This window comes from Enhydra lutris, unplaced genomic scaffold (genome assembly GCF_002288905.1).
Source record: "Enhydra lutris kenyoni isolate GAN:26980312 unplaced genomic scaffold, ASM228890v2 scaffoldscaffold7, whole genome shotgun sequence".
Lineage (NCBI taxonomy): Eukaryota > Metazoa > Chordata > Mammalia > Carnivora > Mustelidae > Enhydra > Enhydra lutris.
Genome location: NW_019154091.1, coordinates 10,405,930 through 10,429,997, shown reverse-complemented (window position 1 = coordinate 10,429,997; position 24,068 = coordinate 10,405,930). Strand labels below are relative to the sequence as shown.

Genomic DNA, 24,068 nt, shown 5'->3' with positions numbered 1-24,068 from the left:
TTTGTCTGTGCCCCTCCCCCATTAGAAGGTCCGCAGGAAAAGCCGCATGCCAATCTCATTCACTTAATCATCCACAAGTGGCACAGTGCTGCGTACATAAAATACTTCCGTCGGATTCACTGTTCCCTTAAGCTTAGGAGTTAAAAATCAAAGGCTATAGGGAGAGGACTACATAAAGGAGCAAGCAGGCTGGAAGGTCCGGGACTCACAGCCCACTGCGGAGTCTCTGAAGGAGGAGAGAGGGATGCGCGGCTCCGGAGGCGGCTACTCCACTCCTCCCAGAAGGTGCTCTGCACAAACCCAGAGCGTGGCTGCAGTTGCCTGATCTTCGTATCATTCATGTTACCAGAATTGGAGTGGTTTTTTTTTCATGTCAATTTCCTGATTTTTAAAAATGCTGGCACTGAATTCAAAATATTTTAACCAACCACACACTGTGCGGGGCCAAGGAAAAGAGGCCCAAAAGCCAGAAGTGGCTGACAAATTTTTGCAGTCTACCTGGCCTCTCCCAGAACCCCTTCTAATCCTAAACAAGTTCAATCAAAAGATTGACTCCTTTCATTCCACTGGCTGAGAAAGAGTCTTAATGAAACAATGGGGGCTCTTAACAAATTACAAAGGAAAAAATGCCATGAAATCGGGAATTCATATATTTGAAACAAAAACAGTGTATTATTCCATTTTAGTACTTCTAGAACTCAAATCAGTAGACCTGAGTCCCATTCTAGACATATTCTTATGGTACAATGGATTTAAATCTGGAATTTTAGAACTTACAAATCACTATGTGATACTAGCTACCATCATGAGTAGTGCCACCTACACTTAAATAGAGCTCACTGCTTGAGTGTTCATTTTGGCCCCAGAATGTGATTCTGTTTCCTTAGTTGCAAAACACCCTCTACAGCACAAGAATTGTTATAAATGTCAACCGCTCTTCAAGAGCTTTAAATTTACAACATCAAGGTTATGAACAATTTTATTCTGAATTAAACTAACATTTGTTTCCAAGCAATGCATTTATTTGGAAGGATACCAGTTACCAGTCATCAAAAACTTTCATATGTTGAAAATGTAATTTTAATAGATAATTCTTCATCTTACATAGGAGCACAATAAAATACACCACATTCTGAAGAAACTCCAGAAGTCATGAGAATCAAGAGTGGGGGAAATTCAGACGGGCTACAATATCCATTACCTTAAATTGCAAGAGACAAAGATTCCAACCCAGGGGGTGAGGGGGGTGTGGGGAAGGGGTTAACATTTATATACTTGGGACTGGCTACACTGATGACTTACAAAGAACAAGGATAGGGAATCTGATACGGAGAAGGGTGGGAAAGAACAGTTTTTTGAGGGGAGGAACTCTGTCAATGCAGAAAAAAATTACTGAATATCAAACAACAGGAGCTCCCATAGCAAATACTGAAGGATGAAAGAATCATTAACTGAGGATCTGATACTCAAAGGAAGAAACCTTTCAGATGACACTTATGCAAGCTGGTTGCTTGAGATCTGCTCATCAGGTCTATAAGGAAGACTCATAAATGCTTTAGCAACCCCAAACGATTATCAGATTGGTGTTTCCTAAAAACACACACCAGTGGTTACACGTGGTTTCCAGACAAGAACTAAGAAAAGGGTCATATCCCAAATGCCAGATACAAACAAATGTGGCACAACATGTGAGTCCTACACAAAGTCAGTCACAATGCGGCTTTGCTGTGACTCTCCTGTACATGGCAACACCAATGATCATCTACCTAATCAGACAACACCAACACATTTATTCAGATTTCTAGGAGGTAAGAAAAAAAAAAAACCAAATACCGATGCTTTATGCATGCTCAGGGCCAGCTTATAAACACTCCATTCAGTGGTATCTTAACACAAGTTTGCATCAGTGAAAAGAAACTGGCAAAATCCACCTTTTGCCAGATCAACTTGTCAGATGGTAAAGACCAAAAGAGAATGTTCCATCAGTTTTAATTTTTAAATATGATTGTCACATTGGGAAAATGAAATAAACACAGTAAAATAAACTGTACAAAGGCAAAGTAGAATAACAAAAAATATTTTACTAAAACATAAGATTTACAGAAGTTTCCAGACAAGCCATACAAAATGGTCACAAGCTTTTTCTTGAAGGAAGGATTCTACACTTGACAGCAAAGTCACAATGTTATTAGTGAGGGCTGTGATGTTTGTTTAATGTTCCCATTTTGGTTCAATCAAGCTTGTCCATCTACAGTGTCTAAATAAAGTTAGACTTGGCTAGAGAGCATATTCTAAAGAACTGGTTAGCTGCTTTTAACCAATGCAATTAGATCACCATAAAAAGGGGGAAAGGAGCCCATAAAATTAAAATAAAACTACCTCTCCCCCTCAAAAAAGTAATAAAGAAAAACACCCACACCCCTGCAGCTAACCCTGACAACTACCTTCATTCACAGTGCTTAACCATGATGGGGGAAATGAATAAAAGCAGAGAAGGGCTGCTGCTTTTAAACGTTTCACAACAATCCAGATGGTACTTCTAGCCTCTGCTCATGCTTTACAACAGTGAATCAGGACAAGACATAGATTTGCTAATGTGCATTTAATCACCAAAGGACTGAAGATGTCTGGACTTTTATTCTGTAATGTTTCTAAGACTGTGTCCATTAAATGCAAACAAAAAAGGAAGAAGTCTTGGCAGAACAGGATAAGTGATGCACACTTGATGATCAGATCGATTTTAAATATTATTCATGGCATATAGCCTAGTCCATGCTCTAGCTGTAGACAAAAACAAACGTGCAATTATTATTTTATTTAGTTCAATATGTTACTTTCCAAACTCTATAAACATAAAGCAGTATTATGTTGAATGCATGCTATTTTCTATCATCTGGATCAGACAGAAAGACTGTGTGTATCTAATTACCAAAACACTACAATGGAATCCAGAAATTCTACAAAATTCAGCAGGATGAAAAGAGTTGTCTCCTTCATTTTTAGATACGCTCTCCACTAATTTTGTTAAAATCTGTAACAGGAAGAAGCTTACTGATTTTCAAACTCCCTAGCTATAAACTGGCATAGTTTTACTGATCAGATGAATTACAAAAGCAGCTCAAAAGGGTTGAAAAGTTTTCTAGTATCTTCATGTACTGCTAGGTGAATGGTACACAAGGAGTATTTGATAAACCAATTAGAGGCTGTCTTTACATTTGGGGATCATGCAGCAGGCCCTAAGACAGAGTTTAAACATCTGCTGTTGAGAAGTGTTTACATAGTACAAACAGGATATGACTTATTCCTCTTAATGTATCTTTTCCTTTTTGTTAAGACTAGAAAAGAAGTTTTTATAATAGTGGTATATATTGTTTGAAAAAGTGGAGTGGTGTGAAGGAGGGTGGGTATTAAATACCTGTTTCTATGGCTTGGGCCTCGTTGGTCTTCCACTGCTCTGCTACATCGTTTGCTAACGGATCATCCGGATTGGGAGCACTTAACAAAGCCTGGATCGATAGCAGAACTGTGCGGATCTGCAGTGCTGGGGACCACTTATCTATGAAGGCAACAGGCCCAGAATGATCAAGCATGAAACAAAAGCCCCAGAACTACTGCATTGCATTCCCACAGACCTTTGTGGTCTTTACATAAGGCAATGTTCAGATTCTCAATATAAAATGCTTAAGAGAAAAAGGAGAAATCTTAATAGCATATATTAATAAAGGTAACACTTACCTTTCAAAATATCTAAACATATTCTTCCCAACTTGTCTACATTAGGATGATAAATTTTGGTCATGAAACGTACTTTAGGGGCTGCCATCGGGTATTCTTCTGGTAGGAATAGTTCAAGCTTAAAAGTCCCTCCCTCAAAGGGGGAATCCTGAGGGCCAGCAATGACCACATGAAAATAACGGGCGTTGCTCTCATCTGGTTCTGCTTTAATGCCAGGAACTGGTTCTGCCAGCAAACGCTGGGTTTCCTACAACAGAAAAACATGACATATTTATGAAACAAATGTCACTTTGCTAAACACCAAATTAAAAATTAAGAAGTTCATCTCTTGTGGGGCACCTGGGTGGCTCAGTGGGTTAAAGCCTCTGCCTTTGGCTCAGGTCATGATCCCAGTGTCCTGGGATCGAGCCCGCATCCGGCTTTCTGCAAGGCAGGGAGCCTGCTTCCTCCTCTCTCTCTCTGCCTGCCTCTCTGCCTACTTGTGATCTCTGTCAAATAAAATAAATATCTTAAAAAAAAAAAAAAAAAAAGAAGAAGAAGAAGAAGTTCGTCTCTTGTGACTGGACACAACAGAATTTCTTCACTCTCTTGAAGGGTATGTATTTATTTTTTTAAACTCCAAGTTCAAAGAAAACACTATTTAAATAATCCCAATCACCTGAATGCAACTGCAAGTGAATAGTAATGACATACACTGCAGCTGCAAATGTCTGAGCATATGCTGATAATAAAAATTAGGATAATGAAACTGATTTTATACTAAGGAGAGAAGTGAGGAGAGGGGAGTGGAAGAGAGAGGAGGCAAGAGAGAAGAGAAAAAAGAAAATAACACTGGGATTATCACACAGGTAAAGGCCACTTACACTGCTTAAACTCTACCAAAACCTTTAAAAAGTAAAATTAGGGGCGCCTGACTGGCTCAGTCAGTACATGAACTCTTGGTCTTGGTGTTGTGAGTTCCAGCTCCACGCTGGGTGTGGAGACTGCTTAAAAATAAAATCTCCTAGGGAGCGCCTGGGTGGCTCGCTCTGCCTGCTCCTCTGCCTACTCAGTGGGGAGCCTGCTTCCTCCAATCTCTCTGCCTGCCTGCCTACTTGTGATCTCTGCCTGTCAAATAAATAAATAAAAATCTTTTTTAAAAAAACTAAAAAAAAAATAAAATCTCTTAATTTTTTAAAAAGTAAAATGAGTTCTAAAACTCACTGAAAAATCTTTCCTCTAAAAAACAGAAGGGAATGTAGGAGGGCCAAGTGCCTAGGCACCTAGACAGGGCTAGAGAAATATATACAACCTTGACACTGAACCCTTATGCTGCTCCCCAACAATCATTAGTTCTCTTTCCCATCTTTCTCCCTCTCTCCTAAATGTCTAGAACACTCTTCTCTCTTCAAACCTCCAGTATCTCTATCCTCACCCTCATTTTTGGCTGATGACTCTGAGGTCTATTTCACAAGAAAACAGATACTTCCTCAAGTCTGCACACCCACCTTCAACTGTGTGCCCATATGCTTTGCCTGTCCTCTTGTCACTGTGGATAAAATGGCTGTCACCCTTGGCTAAGACTGACCTCTCCTCTAAAGCATTAAATCTTCTCTCCTTTCCACCTATTCCAAGGACATTGCTGTAGGATCTCTTTCTTTTCCTGAACCAGCAGTTCCCCCTCCTCATTGGCTCTTTCCCCAAACTGTACAAACTTGCTGTAATTTCTCCCAGTAAGAGGAGAAAATAACCTTGACCTCACTCTCCCACCACCTCCTCACCAGCTAATGCACCACTGCTTTGCTGCTTTTTCAAAGTTATCTATATCTGATTGTTTCCAATTTTTCTCCTCCCCTCCTATCTTGAACACAACTCTCCAATCAGGGTCTAGCCACTAACGTGCCTGTTGAGGTCACCAGTGATTCCCACATAGTTAAATCAAATAGCCAATGCTTAATCTTCATCTTATTTGACCTAAATGTAACATCTTACCCTGCTGGTCTGCCCTCCTTGCCAAACATCACCCAGCTTCCTACAGCCGAGCTCTCCTGATTCTCTTCCTACTTGTCTAGCTGCAACCTCCTTGCTGGTTCCTTCCCTGACTCCCCAACACAGAAGTGCACCAGGGCTCTGTCCTAAGGCTTCTTTTACACACTTCTATAATGATCCCATGTTGTCCAATGAATCTGAATACTAAATACACCCTGTATACGATGTCTCCCTAATCTCTTATTCAGCACAGATCTCTCCCCTGGATTACACCTCTTCTATCCATAACAATTTGTTCAACAGCTCCTCTTGTGTGTCTTAATGAGCATCCCAACTTGGCATGACTTTCCCCACCTTCAAATATGCTCTTCCCGCAAAGCCATCTTCACTTTAGTTAACCATCAATCCATCCTTCCAACTGATCAAATCTTTCCCTTTATCTCCACCATATCTAAACTGATCGGCATATTTTATTCGCTTGAATTTCCAAATCTACTGGACTGCTTCTTACGGCCCTGCAGCTACACTTATGATCCAAGCCACCATCAGCTCTCGGCTGGTACACTGTAATAGCCAAGCTTTGTTCTTCCTGCTTCTGACCTTGTTCCCCATTCACTCCTGGGTCTGTTCCATGGACCTTTGGAAGTCCTTACAATGACCCCCCGAGAAGAGGTTTTATATGATCCCCTTACTCTGGCTACTCTTAACTCATCTTCAGCTATGTTTCCCCCAATACTCTTACCTGGCGCTTTGCCCCAGCAAGATTAGCGGCTTTGTAATTTTCCAACCTGCTGGACATACTCCTCCCTCAAAAGCTTTGCCCTTGCTTTTTATTCCCCTGAAATTTCTACCTGGTTTGCTACCTGAGAGCTCCTAAGATCTTCATTCAAATGTGTTTTCTCGGGTAAGGCCTCCATTATTGAAATTGCAAAAGCCCGGTCCACCTAATCCCAAACCCTCCCTATCCCTGTTGCCCTAATGTTATCTCCAGAGCTCTACTAACACATTACATATCTCACTTATTTTGTTCAGAATAGAAGTGCCATAAAAGGAGATTTGTGCCTATTTACTGCTATATCCTCAGCATTTGGAACAGTGCCCAGCACCACAGATGTTCAATAAATACTTGCTGAATTATGAATCTATTTGATGTTACAAAGAACAAAGAATAAACTATCAGAACTGCATCTTCAACATTAAAGCAGTGTTATTCAAAGCAGGATATGCACATCACAGGAGGATAACAAAAGGATCCATTCACACATGGGAAAAAATAACCTAACTTTTATTTATAAACATACTTTTTTAGCCAAAAATAGTTAACACTCAATAAAAGAAACTGGTAATTCCATGTGTAATTTTATATGTTAGTAATATACATTCAACATTTTGAATAGGCATGTGCAGTTGAAGTTTTAGAACACTGCTATATCTGAAGTTTTAGATATGAAAAACAATGAGAATACTGTATTTACGCCACCTTCACTTATGAAAAATCCTACACCTTACACCATTCCATTCTACAACCTACAGGGTACACACTAAAAGAGATTTCCCTGTCTTATACTGAAATAATCATAAGATGCACATAAAAAATTAAACCCTTTTCCAAACTGTGTTAAACCCATAGCCATTTAAAGCAATGCCTTTAGTACTTTAACTAGAGACTGGTTTTTTGTTTTTTGTTTTTTTTTTTTGCTTTGTTTTAATCATAGCAGTGCAAGGGAAATGAGAAACTGAAATGCTGTGAACTACTTTTAGCAAAATGTTCTTTGGATTCAAAGTAAAACATTTTTACTGCATAAAAAATCTCAGAGGGGCACCTGGGTGGCTCAGTTGATACTTGCCTTCAGCTCTAGCACGGCACTGGGCTCCCTGCTCAGTGGGGAGTCTGCTTCTCCCTCCCTCTCTGCCCCTCCACGCCCCAGCTTGTGCATGCTGTCTCGAACTTGCGCTCTCTCTTCCTCTCTCAAGTAAATAAACAAATCTTTAAAAAAAAAAAAAAAAAAAAAAAAACCCCTCAACAGGCAATAATGAAGCCTCCCACTGTAGGAAGTCCACCAACATGGAATTAGAACAAAAGAGGCAGGTCTTCATTTTTAGCAAAAAAAAAAAAAAAATAAAATAAAGATACTAAGGACCAACCGTAAGAGTAAAAAGAAATGAGAAAAAAGCTAGATGGTAAAATTCCTTGAATTCTGACCTCTCCTCACCTCTACCCTCCTTTTGTTTTGCCCCAGGTCTTCCTATTTTTAGAAATCCAGAAGTTGGAAGATTAGGGAAAAAAAGAAAAGGCTGGGGTCTAAGGGCCCCCAAATCCCACTCCCTGGTTACACAAAGTAGTAGCAGCTCTATTCTAGGCTATAAAAAGCAGCCAGAAGGGCCTCCAAGATCATATCCCAAAATAGCCTCAAAATCACACTTAGAACACATTGTCAGATTCATCATTCCTTCCTCATCCTCAGTTCCTCCTCAAAATAAGACTCTTTCTAAAGAATGTACATATTAAACATACCACATGGCCTGATCAATTATAAAATTTAATCAGAACACATTCTAGCATAAGCCTTTACATATGGAAAACATTTTGAAACAGTTTTTATACGCTCTCAAGTTCTCATGGATTTTGATATAATGAAGAGATGCTAATTATCTGACTACATGGCACTGATTTCCCAAACAAACCCACAGCATAAATTATGGGAGGAAAAAAGAATAAAATCCAAACCAAATGGAACAAGTCTCATGCACAGAACTTAGAGTCCATTTTTTTCCTGAAAAAGGCAAAAGTGGGTAGGAAATAAAATCCTTCCCGCTAGTACTCACACATGGGTAACTATGAAACACATTCTAGTTTTATATTATTCTTTGGTAAAAAGACAAGTGAAGTACAGTATGATTTCTTCAAGTCTAGAAGTAACGGGTTCAAATTCCTTCTGCACTGCTTACGTAACTATTACTTTTGAGCAAATAATCTACACTGCTCTGAGTCTCAGCTGACTTATCTATATCATAATTAAGATTACCTCTCATGCAGAGTTGCTATGAAGATCAAAAGAGGAATACTGCAGAAAGACTTAACAAATGAGATCACATAGGAAGGTCATAGCCATATACAACCAACTCAAAAAGAATTAAGAACAAAGTACAGTAACAAATCTTAAGATTTATTAAACAACAGTATTTATTTTTTTTTAAAGATTTTATTTATTGGGGCCCCTGGGTGGCTCAGTGGGTTAAAGCCTCTGCCTTCAGCTCAGGTCATGATCTCAGGGTCCTGGGATGGAGCCCCACATTGGACTCTCTGCTCAGCAGGGAGCCTGCTTCCCCCTCTAAATCTTTGTGGCGGGGGGGGGGGGGGGGGGTGTTTTTTTTTTTTTTTGACGGAGAGAGAGATCTCAAGTAGGCAGAGAGGCAGGCGGGGCGGGGCGGGGGTGGGGGCAGGCTCCCTGCTGAGCAGAGAGCCTGATGCAGTGCTTGATCCCAAGACCCTGAGATCATGACCTGAGCTGAGGGCAGAGGCTTATTAACCCACTGAGCTACCCAGGTGCCCCCAGTATTTGTTTTTAAAGAAAACAGAATAACCATTAGTTGCATTATAATCCTACTTGCTTAAAAACAATCCTCTGACCCAATCCCAGGCAGAACTAAGTTTAGGCCATACAGAACAAAAAGTATTATAGACTATTTAGGGAATTAGTTACTAAAAAACAGAAAAGGAAGTACATAAAAATAGAGTATGAATTTAAGTGACAGGAAGAGTAAGTCTCAAGGAAACTATCTCATCTTACAGAGTGAGTGTAATAGTTCATGCTATAAATACCTTAAAAAGGAATTTAGTAACATCAAATTGATCTGGTCATCAATAGATCTACTGGGACTTGAAGAGCAAATTTCAGGATTATACCACAGTAAACTGCAACACTTGACAGTCTGTCAACTAAATTCCATTAACTAGGTCTTGTCCCTCTGTAAAGTTCAATAACAACTTGTGCTCACTATCAAGAACTGTTAATTAAGGTCGTCTTATACATCTTTTTAAGGCAGTGAATAAAGTATGTACAGTAAAATTTTAGATAATAAACAGTATCCTTAGAAAAAAAGTGGCAGGGATGCCTGGTGGCTCAGCCAATTAAGTGTATTGATTTTGGTTCAGGTCATAATCTCAGGGTCCTGAGATCTAGCTCCAGGTCCAGCTTCACACTCAGCAGGGACTCGGCTTGAGATTCGCTCTCCCCTTTGCCCCTCCCCCCCAAAGAAAGGAAGGAAGAACGAGGAAGGAGGGAGGGAAAAAGTGGCAATCTGCATATGAGAAAAGTTGATCCATTTAATAACTTTCTATATACACCTCCAACTTTCTAAATACTTTACATTACATTATATACATATATACATGATTACACTACATACATTATATACTTTAATAACTTTCTATATACACCTCCAACTATATACTACCTATATATATATATATATATATATATATATATATGTAGGTATATATATATACTACCTATATCTATATACTACCTCCAACATATACCTACAGCCATTAGGTTTTTTTCCTATTTAGAATATCCTCTGGTGGCACCTGGGTGGCACAGTCAGCTAGCTAAGCACCCGACTTTTGGTTTCAGCTCAGGTCATGATCTCAGGGTCCTGATATTAAGCCCTGCTGCGCACTCAGCACAGAGTCTGCTTAAGACTCATTTTCCCTCTCCCTTTGCCATTTACCATGCCCTCACTCTCTAAAATTAAAAAAGAATTATTCTCTGAAACACAAAGATGTTTACTAATGTATTACTAATAATGTCAATTGTGGATCTTTAGATCATCTCACCCAAGAGCCATCTGACTACACTCAGTAACACCATCAATTTTGTTATCACTACTAGTCTTATCAAACTGAGAGGTGCCTCAGTGATGTCTGCTCTGTGTACTCCAGTCTCTTTAACCACATCTACAAGCAATTTAAAAATATTACCAAGCAGGGGCTCCTTTTCTGGGATTACTGATAAAGCAAAAGCCTATTTTTCATCTGTAAACTACTTCAAGGGCATCTACAATTTCGCCATCTAAGATAAGTGGGAATTAAAAAAAAAAAAAACGTTACCAACATTTTGAGTGTCATGTCCCTAACATTTTATCCATGAGCCATGTCGTTTTTACTACACAATTTTGGTCTGTGAACACAATAATTTTAGGAATGCATAGATCTCATTATAGTAGAACTGACTGTATTTATTCTGGCTGGGATTAGAAACAGAGCCAAAATTGTGCTCAATTTCCCTACTGCACCACTTCCTTACAAATCATGAGGGTGAGCTAGAGGTGCATAGAGCATGATAAAAATGGTTGATGAATGCTTTCTCTACAGCAGTGCTGCCCAACAGATATACGAGCTGCAAATATAACACTAAATTTTCCACTAACCACATTAAAAAGTAAAAAGCAGTTAAAATTAGTATTTTATTTAACAGTATATTCAAACAGTATCATTTCAACAAGTAATCAACATAAAAGTTATTAATATAATCTTTTTTCATACAAAGTCTTCAAAATCCAGTAATTTATACTTACATACTTACAACACATATCAATTCAAACTAGTCACACTGCAACTGCTCAATAGCCACATGGGGCTAGCAGCTACCATACAGGACAGTGAAACACAAGACAATACTGTTATAATGTTACTTACACATTACCAATATAATTTATTTTAAATAGTGAGTAAAAACTGGCAGAGAAACTTTAAAGTATCACTTTTTTCCCCTCAAAAGTTCTATGCAACAGTAATGTCAGAACATCTGAATCACTAGTATTAGGAATGTGGCTGTTAATGTTTGGTACAGTCACAAGCCTGTGCTCGAAAATAATGACTCGTAGCCATTTCCAAAAAACATAGCATGGACAAAAATTAACTGAAACAAGGCAACTGCATGAAAAAATAAGGGTTAATCCCTCAGAGATCATTTTAATTTTTACAGTCCACACTACCCCCTAGTGGATAAAAGACTTAACTTACTCATTTGAACCCCTTTTCCTCCTCCAATAGCTGATAAACTATTTTACTCTAATTCACTAAGTTTTTAAAAAATGTTTACCCTAAAGTCAGAGGAGACTAACAATTCTCAAGGCACACCCTCCACCTTCCATTTTTCCCTCTACTCCCACACACATAAACCTCCCATTTTCCTTCTCTGAAAAGAAGGGAAAATGGAAGAAGCCCTTTCAAAGGCTCTAGGCACCAAGGACTAAATCTTAAGATCTTAGACTAAGGTATCCCTGTGATGAAAAGCTTTATTTCTAGTGGACCGATAAGTAGTAAGAAAGTATAGCTGACACATGAACAACATACAAGTTAGGGGAACCAACCCCCCGCACAGTTGAAAATCCACATATAAATACTGACCCCCCCCCAGAAACTTAACTACTAAGAGTCTACTGTTGACCAAACACCTTACCTATAAGTCAATTAATACATATTGTATGTATGTATTATACACTGTATTCTTATAATACAGTAAGCTAGAGAAAAGACCATGTTAAGAAAATGAGGGGCACCTGGGTAGCTCAGTCAGTTAAGCATCTGCCTTCAGCTCAGGGTCATGATCTCCCCATCCTGGGACAGAGCCCCGTGTCTGGCTCCCTGCTCAGCAGGGAGTCTGCTTCTCCCTCTCCCTCTGCCCCTGCTTGCACATGCGCTCTCTCTCTCTCTCAAATAAATAAATAAAAATATATTTTTAAAAAGAATCACAAGGAAGAGAAAATGTATTTAATAATTCTATACTGCATTTTTAAAAAGATTTTATTTATTTATCTGACAGAGAGCTCATAAGTAGGCAGAGAGGCAGGCAGAGAGAGAGGAGGAAGCAGGCTCCCTGCTGAGCAGAGAGCCCCATGCGGGACTCAATCCCAGGACCCTGAGATCATGACCTGAGCCAAGGGCAGGCACTTAACTGACTGAGCCACCCAGGCGCCCCAGTTCTGCACTGCATTTATCAAAACTAAAAAATCCACGTACAAGTGGACTCACATATAAACAGACCAGTGAGCACAGTTCAAACCCATGTTCTTCAAGGGTCAGCTGTACTCTGTATTCCACTTTGGAGTAATATCCAAGAGATGGAATGGAATAACCTGGTCTAGAACTCTCTAGTTTTTTCTCTCAAACCAAGACCAAATCAGTACTTCCGTTAAGTTCAGTGAAAAGGAAAAGAGACTTGGAAGCCAGGGAAGGACTTCTGAAAAGCTAAGGATCTTCAACTGACTTGTTTCTCAGGTCTGAATTAGTCTGGAGTTGCCTGGACCTTACCACCACCCCTCTCACTACAGCTGGGACAATAATTATTTGAAGATGAGAACTCCGACTAGCAAATGGTGGTGGTGAAGTGCTAAATACATGCTTGCTCAGTGAATGAATAAATGCATGTGTGCTTAGGCACCACACAGAGCTGATATGAAGAATTACTATACTTAACTGTTAGTAGAGGGTAACTTCCACCCCAGGAATGGCATTTACAATTATTCCAATCACTGGCAACAGACAAAAATCTGAAAATCCTACTAGCAAAGTGTGCCTCCAACAGAGAAAACCATTAGGCTAAATTCCTTGTCTACCAACCCCAAATTCTTTTGTTCCACTGCAGTCTGTCTCTTTTCCTGCCCCCCACTAGTCTGTAAATTCCCTAAAGGCAGGGACTCTATGCGATTATTAAGCACTACACCCAGATGGGCAGAGAAGCAATAAAAAAAAATAAATAAATCAAGTAACAATAACTGTGCCAAACAGTGATTTAAGTGCTCTGCATGTATTATTAACTCAATCTTCATACCCATTTTACAAATGAGGGAAATGAGAAACTAAAACTAACCACTTATATTTTTTTTAAAGGTTTTATTTATTTATTTATTTGACAGACAGAGATCACAAGTAGGCAGAGAGGGAGGCAGAGAGAGAAGGGGAAGCAGGCTCCCCGCTGAGCAGAGAGCCCGATGTGGGGCTCGATCCCAGGACCCTGAGATCATGACCTGAGCTGAAGGCAGAGGCTTCAACCCACTGAGCCACCCAGGCGCCCCTAACCACTTATATTATAACCAAAGTTATAGCAAGTGGCAGAGCCAAGACTGAAATCCAGGTAACTGGATTCTACTCAGTCTGGCTTCAGAGCCTGATTTCTTAATCTCAGTGACCTATAGAAAGACAATTAACAATATGAACAGTAAATCTCAAATGTTTGTCAGGACAGTAAATAGCACAGAAGTTAAGGAAGGGCTCCTTTCAGTCCTTCATAATCATGAAAAAGTGCTTCATCAAAGAGGTAAATTAATTTAAGCCATAATGTCACTTTTTTTCTTTTTTTCCTTTGGGACTGGCAACTGAAGAAGTATACAGTCTTAGTAACATAAATGAAGTAGAAAAAACTCTGCTTTATTTAATGGAATAATCGGTATATGTCATTTTGACCTGGAATTATCCATTATATGGTAAGCCATTTTGCCTATCTCTGTTATTACATGAAACCACTATGCTCTAAAAAGTTGTGACTCTGAAATATGAATTTACTAACAAATGTTTATTTTGTACATGGCATTGTGGTACCAACTAATTCAAAGGAAGAATTAAAAAAAAAAAAAGTCCCTTTGTCCTTCAAGAATTTCACTGTGAGTATAAAATATATTTATAAAAGTCTGTTTTTGAAAGATGCATTTTCAAATACGGTATGTCAAGGTCTTAGAGAAGGCGATTAGGGATACTAACTACAAGAACAACAGGACTACACTGGGAGCACATTATGTTCTTCCTTATTTCTAAAGACAATTCAAAAGTTTTCTGGGAAGATAACTTTACACCTCCATCTTTTCCTGTTTTTTGAAAGATTTCTAAATACTGGCATCACTCATGAAAGTTAACATCTCCATTTTTTCTTAGTTTCTGATTTGATGGATAATATAAACACTTCGTTGCCTGGACTTTCTTTAGCACCAGCTCAAAAATTTAATATATGCCTTTACTGATCTAAATAATGTAACTGTCCTTTGGTCTTAATGAATTCTGTGTCTTAGGAATGATGTCTTGGAACTCTGAATGAAGAGAGACTATCTAGCCTAGTAACACTTCACTGAGATTGCTGCTGTAATAAGGTCCTTAAGGCACCATTAGCAAACCCATCAAAAAGCATTTTTTAAAAACCTGAATGCTTCAGATTCTGGGAAGAAGTATATAACTTAGTAGGTGAGGGAGGAAAGGTCTTCTGTATTCATCCTGAATGAAAATAGGCAATTTTTTAAATGCCTGTTTCTGTATAGTGAAAACTAAAATTATGATTGATGCCTTAGCAAAAACCAGTAAACTTATACTTTAAAAAAAATTCAGCATTTAAGTTAGAAATCATCTAGACTGTGGGTTTCTTTCTTAAAATTTCAAGTGGTTGAAGTTGATAATTCATTTCAAGGCCTTTACGTGTTAATTTCAGCCATTCATCTACACATTTGTCTACAATGAAACAACAGTAAAATTCCACCATTCATTCATACCTTCCCTTCCTTAGTATAATGCTGGAATTGGGAGCTTAAGAATGTGAAAGTTTGAAGTAACTGTTGTTTGAAAAGAGAAAAAGTTATCCATAGTCACACAGGATTATGTCGGTGGCATAAGAAAAATTAGGTTCATGATGGGTGTTCATCATTCCTTTAGACCACCTGACAGGCTGAACAGCCTTGTTGGGGAATAATACCCCCAACCTTTATAGATCCCCACCTCCCTCAACAGAAGCTTTAGTCTTGGGAAATTTCCTAACTCTCTCCTAAGCATGTGTGAGATTTAGGTTCAGTCAAAACCTGTCAAAGGTAAAATATAACAGAAGGATCCATTCTGGAGATAATAGCAGTAGTTACCTCTACTACGGAAGAGGTTCTAGTGCGGCATTCTGTACTTGGCATTAGCAGTCGAACTGCAGAGTACGAAGCACACAACGCCAGCAGGAAAGTCTCCACCGTATTGTGATTCTGAGCCTTGTTTCCTGAATGCCTCTTTCTTCGGCACCCCTGAAGATTATGTGAGATACCTGTAACTCAATAATACTAATTCTAGGGGCGCCTGGGTGGCTCAGTGGGTTAAGCCGCTGCCTTCGGCTCAGGTCATGATCCCAGGGTCCTGGGATCGAGCCCCGCATCGGGCTCTCTGCTCAGCAAGGAGCCTGCTTCCTCCTCTCTCTCCGCCTGCCTCTCTGCCTGCTTGTGATCTCTGTCTGTCAAATAAATAAAATCTTTAAAAAAAAAAAATACTATTTCTACTTAAACTAGCCAAAGTTGAACTCCATTGCTTGCTAAAAATACAAAGCTTAACCTAGATAGAAAAGAAAGTGAAGAAAAGGAAAGAGTTAATAGACCTGGAGTTGGGGATCTCTTTGGGATTAAATGAGATCAAAGGAGAGCAGGCTAACCTCTCTATCAAAGAACTTCTATCTACTTTAACTGCCTTTAAAGAGGAAGCTAATTTCACACTGAAAGAGCTAACTTATAACTAAACAGTCTGGTATACCTCCTAGGGAAAAAACCTGGAGCTAAGACATCTCTATTTAATCCCAATCTTAACTGTACAAATTTGTTATACAATCACACAAATTCACTTAAACTCCCCAACTTCTAAAATTTAGTCCCTCCAACATTTCAAAGATTCCCTCTAACACTAAAACTAAGTATTTTAACATCTTACCGTTTTATGCTCCCTTCTGCTAAAACGTCCCCTTTTATAATACTCTTATTTTTTTAAAGATTTATTGTATTTGAGAAAGAGCAGGGGGGAGGGGAAGATGTGGAAGAGAGTCCCAAGCAGGCTGTGCTTAGTGCAGAGCTCGAGACACAGGGCTCAATCTCAAGACCCTGAGATCACGACGTGAGCTAAAACCAAGAGCAGGGTGCTTAACCAGCTGCACCACCTAGGCACCCCTATAATACTCTTTAACACTGTTATTACTGCTCACTGTTTCGCCCTATTGAGGGAAGAGGTATTATGGACTGTATCCCCAGCATCCATGCCAATGCTTAATATCTAAAGAAATTTGTTGCTAATGGTACCTGCTTTTTTCCCCCAATTCTTTCCCACCTGCTCATTAACGAAAAATACAATGTTGACTTAAATAGCTATACTCCTAATAAACAAAATCTGGTTAACATCTTAGTATGTTTGTATTTATTCCGATAAAGACAAAAGCCCTTTTTAAAAACAGTTTAATATTTTTACATTTTTTTCAATTACTGTGTCAGTCTACCCCACTTTCCTGGTTGTTTTACACATAAATTAATCAATATTCCTTGCACAACTATGTGGCATAAATAGGCACTTTTACTGGCTTCCAAGCTAGTGGCTTCTCCGGTACAACTACCATGCATTACTTACCTAATCCTTGATCACTAGTTACTTCAGGTTTCAAATGTGGTAATCAAAACAAAATTTAAGCGCTAAATGCCTGAGGTCTTCACTAATAAGAAAGGCCTTTGCTTATATTAACAGACAAGACAGAAGCAGAGCAGATTAAATTTTCAGTGAGGGAAACAAAAACAAGTTAGTTAAACCAGATTTGCATTCTCAATCCAATTGTGCCACTGACGTAATTCTGTCCAAAATCCAAACCACAAGAAGAAAAAATACTGCACACTAAACACTGAGACAAACTAGGAAACAATCAGATATTAGGGATCCTGTGTCCCCCAAAATAAGCACCCTTTAACAAGGCTGCCATACTGCACCACTCCCAAGAAAGGCCCATTCACATCACAGTCTATATGAATGGCACCCCCTGAAGTTGTACAGCCCAAGATCCCAAATACTTTGGATTCAAGAATAAAACTTCAGTTTAGCAGCAATACAAATCAACTTCATTATTGTTTAACTCATGGAAAACTTATTATATGATAATTCTAATAAAATCAAAATGAGAATTTCAATAAAATCAGATTACTGACCCCAAACATCCCATTTTCCTACCCACTGTTGGTAAATGGGCATCCACTATGCTTTAAAAAAAAAAAAAATCTATCCCCCATTACAGACGGTTAAAGTTTAAGGTTATCCATTTTGTGGGACTAATGCATAAATGATGAACGCAAGTACACTTACACTGAGAAGGAATTCATTTTTTCCAGATTTATGGTGAAGCAGCATCTTTACAAAATCAGAAAACAGTAATAACATTATAAGGCTCACTGTATTATGGTAAGCTCTCTTCTCTGCACTATAACCCTCCCAACCACCTTAGAACTAGATTAGTGTATTAAACAGATGAAGTAGAGGTCAAGAGGGCTGTACAAGCTAGTACTTGGCACAGCTGCAAGTCGAGCCCAGAAAGCCATCCCCCACATTCTGTGCTCCTGCCACACAGAACTCACACAAGCTCCACATACCCAAAATCTTTTTGCTCTTCAGAATTAGGAAGTAGATCTAAGACATTTAAGATACTAAACATTATTTTGCCCACAAAGCAGCATTTCTACCATTTTGAGAAGTTGATTGTCACTTAAGAGGTAAGCAACTGAGTAAATGCTACTGGCTAAGAGTATTATTGGGCGGTAGGGGTGCACCTTCTGCAGAAAGCTATCTCCCCCTACAGTCTAACTCCCCAGCTACACTAGTTCCTATAGGTCAGGGTCCAGGTGTAGTGTTTGCAGCCTCAATACTGAGCACCACAGACTGTCACATTCCATATGGGCTTGAATGAACAGACCTAACTACTACGGAAAGAAAAATACAGAAAGGGTAAAGGGGGATTCAAGAACTTCCAAAAATGGTAGGCTCAAGGTTTTAAGGAGCCAGATAGTGGCCATAAATGGCAAGAATATCAGGGGAAAAAAAAGAATTTTTTTTTAAAGTTTAAAACCCAACATGAACTATTTCATACTTCTGCTCAAAAGCTTTACCCTTGCTATTCTCCTTACAAGTTATGCACTTAAAGGACCAAATACTAAGCACCAGAATATCAAGCTTAAGTTTCTTTTGCCCCTTTAATATCTTTGATAATCTAATAATCATCTTTCTCAAGTTTAATAATGATCATTTGCGAAACAAGATGGGATTGGGAGGGAGAAAAACTGTAAGTGACTCTTAATCTCACAGAACAAACTGAGGGTTGATGGGGGAGGGGGGTTGGGGTTATGGACATTGGGGAGGGTATGTGCTATGGTGAGTGCTGTGAAATGTGTAAACCTGGCGATTCACAGACCTGTACCCCTGTGGATAAAAATATATGTTTAAAAAATAATAATTTTTAAAAAAATAATGATCATTTGCTAATAAGAACTGGCTGACATATTAAAGATTCAGTCTTCTACTTCAAGGTTTTTGGAAGAATTTGAAATTAATCTCATTTTCTTGAGTACTTTCGAGATTTTTAATATTTTACACATTATCAGTCTGGTTTGAAAGTTAAGTTTTTTTTTAAGATTTTATTTATTTATCTGAGATAGTAGAAAAGAGAGAAAGAGAGCACAAACTGGAGGGGAAGCAGAGGGAGAGGGAGATGCGGACTCCCCAGCCAAGCAGGGAGCCCCCACGTGGGACTTGACCCCAGGGCCCTGAGATCATGACCTGAGCCAAAGACAGATGCTTAACTGACTGAGCTACCCAGGTGCCCCGAAAGTTACATAATCTTAAGAGATCCAGCTGGATGGAGTATATAGCTCAGTAGATATTTTATTTTTCTGTAATTTTAGATGATTATTTTATCCTGTGCCACTGAGCCAGACAAAGAAATGACCCATACAACTGAGATTTTAATATAACTGAAATAAGCACAAATTTACATACTGAGGCTGACATATGAGAGAGGATCTGTGTACAATAGTACTGGGTCAAATTCAGCCTCTTCATGTGGGACAGCCAGAGTCTCTGCAACAACATAATATAAATGCTGGACTTAGGGCCTGCTAGCAGTATGAACTAATATGATATGATGTAAAACTCTAACTAAACAAAAACAATAAAATTTCAAAAAAAGATTATAAAAGCTTACAAAATTATAAAATAACAGATGTAAATGATCCAACTTAGTGGTTTCCTTGAGGAAAGTGACTAGATGGTTGAGAGGTGGGAGACACTTCAGCTGAATAACTTTTTGCTGAATTTTGTAACATGTCCAAGTACCACTTACCCAAAAAAGCAAGAAAAAAATGTTTTTAAATAAAATCACCCACGGAAACAATAAGTATTGTGAAAGTAGCCCTATTTTGAAAGTGACAATGTCTCACTTTCAAGACAACCCTTAAAACTCAGAATAGACAAAGACTAAAAAAAAAAAAATAATAATAATGCTATTTACTGTTATGGAGAAAACTGGCTCTCATAATCATGGTTGGTGGGATTACAAGTTAACCCAACCCTTAAAATTTCATGTCTTTGAATTTATCCCAAGGAAAAACTGCGAATATGTTCAAAAGTACAGCTCCAGAAATAATGATCACACCAAAGCCTAAGAGAAAAAGATGTTGTAAAGGTAATGTGTAACAGTACAGAAAAACGTCCTTCTACATAAGTGAAAACACACAGTTCAAAACAGTATAAACAGTGCTGGGATGGAATATTCCAAATCTTTTTTTTTTTTTTTTAAGATTTTATTTATTTATTTGACATACAGAGATCACAAGTAGGCAGAGAAGCAGGCAGAGAGAGATAGGAGGAAGCAGACTCTCCGCTGAGCAGAGAGCCCAATGCGGGGCTCAATCCTAGAACCCTGGGATCATGACCTGAGCCGAAGGCAGCGGCTTAACCCACTGAGCCACCCAGGCGCCTCGAATATTCCAAATCTTAACAAGATGGTGGTTTCATAGTTATTGTCAAAATGTAAATGATACACTTAAAATGGCTGCATTACTTGTATGTAGATTACACCTTAAAAGAGTTTATTTAAAAGAGGGGAAAAAAAGCCTAGTGTGTGTCTTGAGCTTACTGAGGGCAGGAAGTAGGTCTTAATTTGTGTAGACAAGACCCCCATTCACCTGAGCTTATGACCATTAGCTGCTATACTCCTAACTCTCCAACAAACATCCGTAAACTTGCAAAATGCTTGCAACTACGTAGTGGACTCTTTATGGAAACTGCTTAAAGGGCTGAACTGTGTTTGGGTTAAAAGCATATACAATCCCAGAACCACAGACAAAAGAAAACCTCAAGGGGCGCCTGGGTGGCTCAGTGGGTTAAAGCCTCTGCCTTCGGCTCAGGTCAAGATCTCAGGGTCCTGGGATCAAGCCCCGCACTGGGCTCTCTGCTCAGCAGGGAGCCTGCTTCCTCCTCTCCCTCTGCCTGCCTCTCTGCCTACCTGTGATCTCTATCTGTCAAATAAATAAATAAATAAATAAAATCTTTAAAAAAAGAAAACCTCAAGACATTCATAAATGGCAAAACCCCGGGCAGTACTTTTTCAGAAGCTAATGAATTAGAAAGCTAGATAAATTTAGCTAGAACTTCAAGGTGTAGGGATGACACAAGAATTAATCCTTAAAACTGACCTGGATGTTCACGTACGTTGTTTCAGTTAAGCCTCAGATCCACCTCCGGAAAGATAACACAAGTGGCAGAACACTTGGACTAGTGGACTAGAAGCTCACTGCAGTCAAGGGCTCTTTTACACTTACGAGCTGGTACCCGGACTCCTCAGTCTCCAGCAGTGCTTTACATCAATACGCCAGGTCAGTGACGGAGTTGTAACTGTAAGGTGTATCTGAGCTAAAAATTGAAAATGTTTCTTAATTTGTTCTAATAGTATATGAAGAAGTGTCCTTAGAGTTGAGGCAGTCACCAAGGATAGGGGCAAGAGTGAACCCCCAAGGTACCACTCGCCTGTATCCTCTGGCACTTTCTCTAAGCTTCCTTTCTTCTCTAACACCCTAGTCTAAATACCCTAGTCTAAAAACAGACAGTTCTTGTCTGTCCTGAGATTTGAGCACTGGTTCAAAAAAGAGGGAGGAAAATTCAAATCATTTGGAACAAAGGCATTTATATGTTACTTACTTTAAAAAAAAAATCGTAACAAATGGTGTGTATGGGGGGGGAGCGGTTCCCTTACCCTAAGCTTAGTCAAAACAAAAACATTTTTAAAAGATCTCAAAATCCCGGGACGCCTGGGTGGCTCAGTGGGTTGGGCAGCTGCCTTCGGCTCAGGTCATGGTCCCGGCATCCTGGGATCGAGTCCCACATCGGGCTCCTTGCTCATCAAGGGAGCCTGCTTCTCCCTCTGCCTCTGCCTGCCATTCTGTCTGCCTGTGCTTGCTCTCTCTCCCTCTCTCTCTGACAAATAAATAAATAAAATCTTTAAAAAAAAAAAAAAATCTCAAAATCCCTAATTCTGCAGGACTGAAGTCAAGCCAAACACTGCCACATCTTCAGGGTTTTTTGCTCTTCCCTATCTATCATGGGCTGAGCTAGAAGGTCAGGCAGCTTTCTCTCTCTGAAACCTCTACACCAGGAAATTTGTATCTGTGTCACAAGGAAGGTAATGGTCTCTCACTTATCCTTCTATACTTTGTAATTCCGGAGGTGGGACTCTGCAAACCACACTGCCGCTTTGCCAGGGACTGAGCACTAAACTCTGCAGATGAGAAGTGCTGAAGGGGAACTACAAGAGAGAACTTGCCTCTTCGAGGTTTCTTGTCTGTCTGAGGTGCCTGTGAGCATCACCCAACAGCCTGAAGCACATTCACTCAATCTGCAGTTTACCCCACACTGACAGCACCAGCTTAATCGCCATGTGTGCCTGCAGAGAGGGTGGGACTCCCTTTAGAGTTCTGCATCCCCGATGGGGCTCTGCATCCCAAGTTCCTCAATTTTAATAACCTCTATCTTTTCTCTGTTTTCTTCCCAAACCTGGAAGTGGTAGCTGCTTCCTATTCTACCTCCACAATACTTTAAAGCTCTCTTTTCACCCTTTCAGTCACCCACGGAACAACTTTATATATGTGACAGCTCCCAAACGTTCACAGAATTGCCACAGTAAGGATAAGCCTAGCTGCTACTAGTACTAGTACCAGAAACTAGTGCTACCCCAAACCTCACTGCCCTTCACTCTGCAAAGGATAAAAGGACAGCTGGGAAGTAGAAGGGCAGTTATGCCAGTTAAGGAAATGCCAAACCCAGAAGGTGCCCATGCAAGCACCTCAGGTCCCTAGATGTCTGGGAATCTTTCCACTTGAACAAGTAGAAGGCACAATGCCCATTATCTAGCAACTAAAATCAAATAATCAAATTCAGGATTCAAAGGGTGGCTTACTCAAAAACAGTAATTCAAGAAGATATATACATCCCTATGTTTACTGCAGCATTAAATAAAATAGCCAAGATATGAAAGCAACCCAAGTGTCCATCAACAGATGAATGGATAGAGGATATGGCGTGTGTCTGTGTGTGTGTTATGTACTGGAATACTACTCAGTTACAAAAAAAGGATGAGATCTTGCCATTTGAGACAACATGGATCAACCTAAAGGGCATAATGTTAAGTGAAATCAGACAAAGACAAATACCATATAATTTCACTCATGTGGAATTTAAAAAGCAAAACAAAAAGCAGAAACAGACCCATAAATACAGAGAATAAAGTGATGGGGATGAGCAAAATGGGTGAAGAGGAATGGGAAATATAGGCTTCCAGTTATGGAATGAGTCAGTCATGGGAATAAAAGGTACAGCATAGCGAATATAGTCAACAGTACTATAATAATGCTAGCACTTGTGAGCATTGCATAAGCTATAAACCTGTTCAATTCACTATGTTGTGACATCTGAAACTAATATAACACACTGTCAAAAATACTTCCATTTTTTTAAAAAGTGGTTTTACTGGTATTCATATGCAAGTTTCACAGGTATCAGGACCAACACTATACCAACTAAGATCCACCCTTCCTCACTTTACAATGCAGCAGGCTACAGCTAGATGCTCTTCAGAGAACTATTTGATAATATGCTCACATTCCAAGTGTGAATGACATAATCAGAATTTCATAATCTGGGAAGATTTTTGAGATTCCCAACCACCTTCTCCCAAACCAACTTCTCCCAAACCGCACTTCTCCAGTACCCCTGACAGAAGATACAAGGTCCAGCAATTTTGCACACAGCTTTAGGTAATACTTTGAGGCAACACTTTCACACACATGGGAGTCAAATGATTCTAAAGAGAAAGGTAACCAACAGAAAACAAGATTAAGGAAGGGGACAATCCCTGGGAGCTCCCTGCCTGGAGATACAAATATCCCTTCTCAATCCTTCTCACTCCCCTGATAAAGCTTTCTTCAGAGATAAGAATAAGGATCTTGATATTGAGGGAAATGGGTAACATTTCTATATTTTGCAACTAATCGTATTTTTTCAA

At 39.3% G+C, this 24,068-nt stretch overlaps 1 protein-coding gene across 1 annotated transcript in view; it reads right to left on the bottom strand.

The window, feature by feature from the left end:
- Positions 1–1,066: 1,066 nt before the first annotated feature.
- Positions 1,067–24,068, bottom strand: part of LOC111142235 (ubiquitin conjugating enzyme E2 N) — a 37,373-nt gene continuing 14,371 nt past the window's right edge. The window contains exons 2-4 of the mRNA XM_022495277.1: positions 3,736–3,982; positions 3,416–3,556; positions 1,067–2,781 (exon numbers count right to left, since the gene is read on the bottom strand). Coding sequence (XP_022350985.1) covers positions 2,741–2,781; positions 3,416–3,556; positions 3,736–3,982 — 429 coding nt within the window. The 3' untranslated portion in view covers positions 1,067–2,740. The remainder of the gene's footprint in view (positions 2,782–3,415; positions 3,557–3,735; positions 3,983–24,068) is intronic.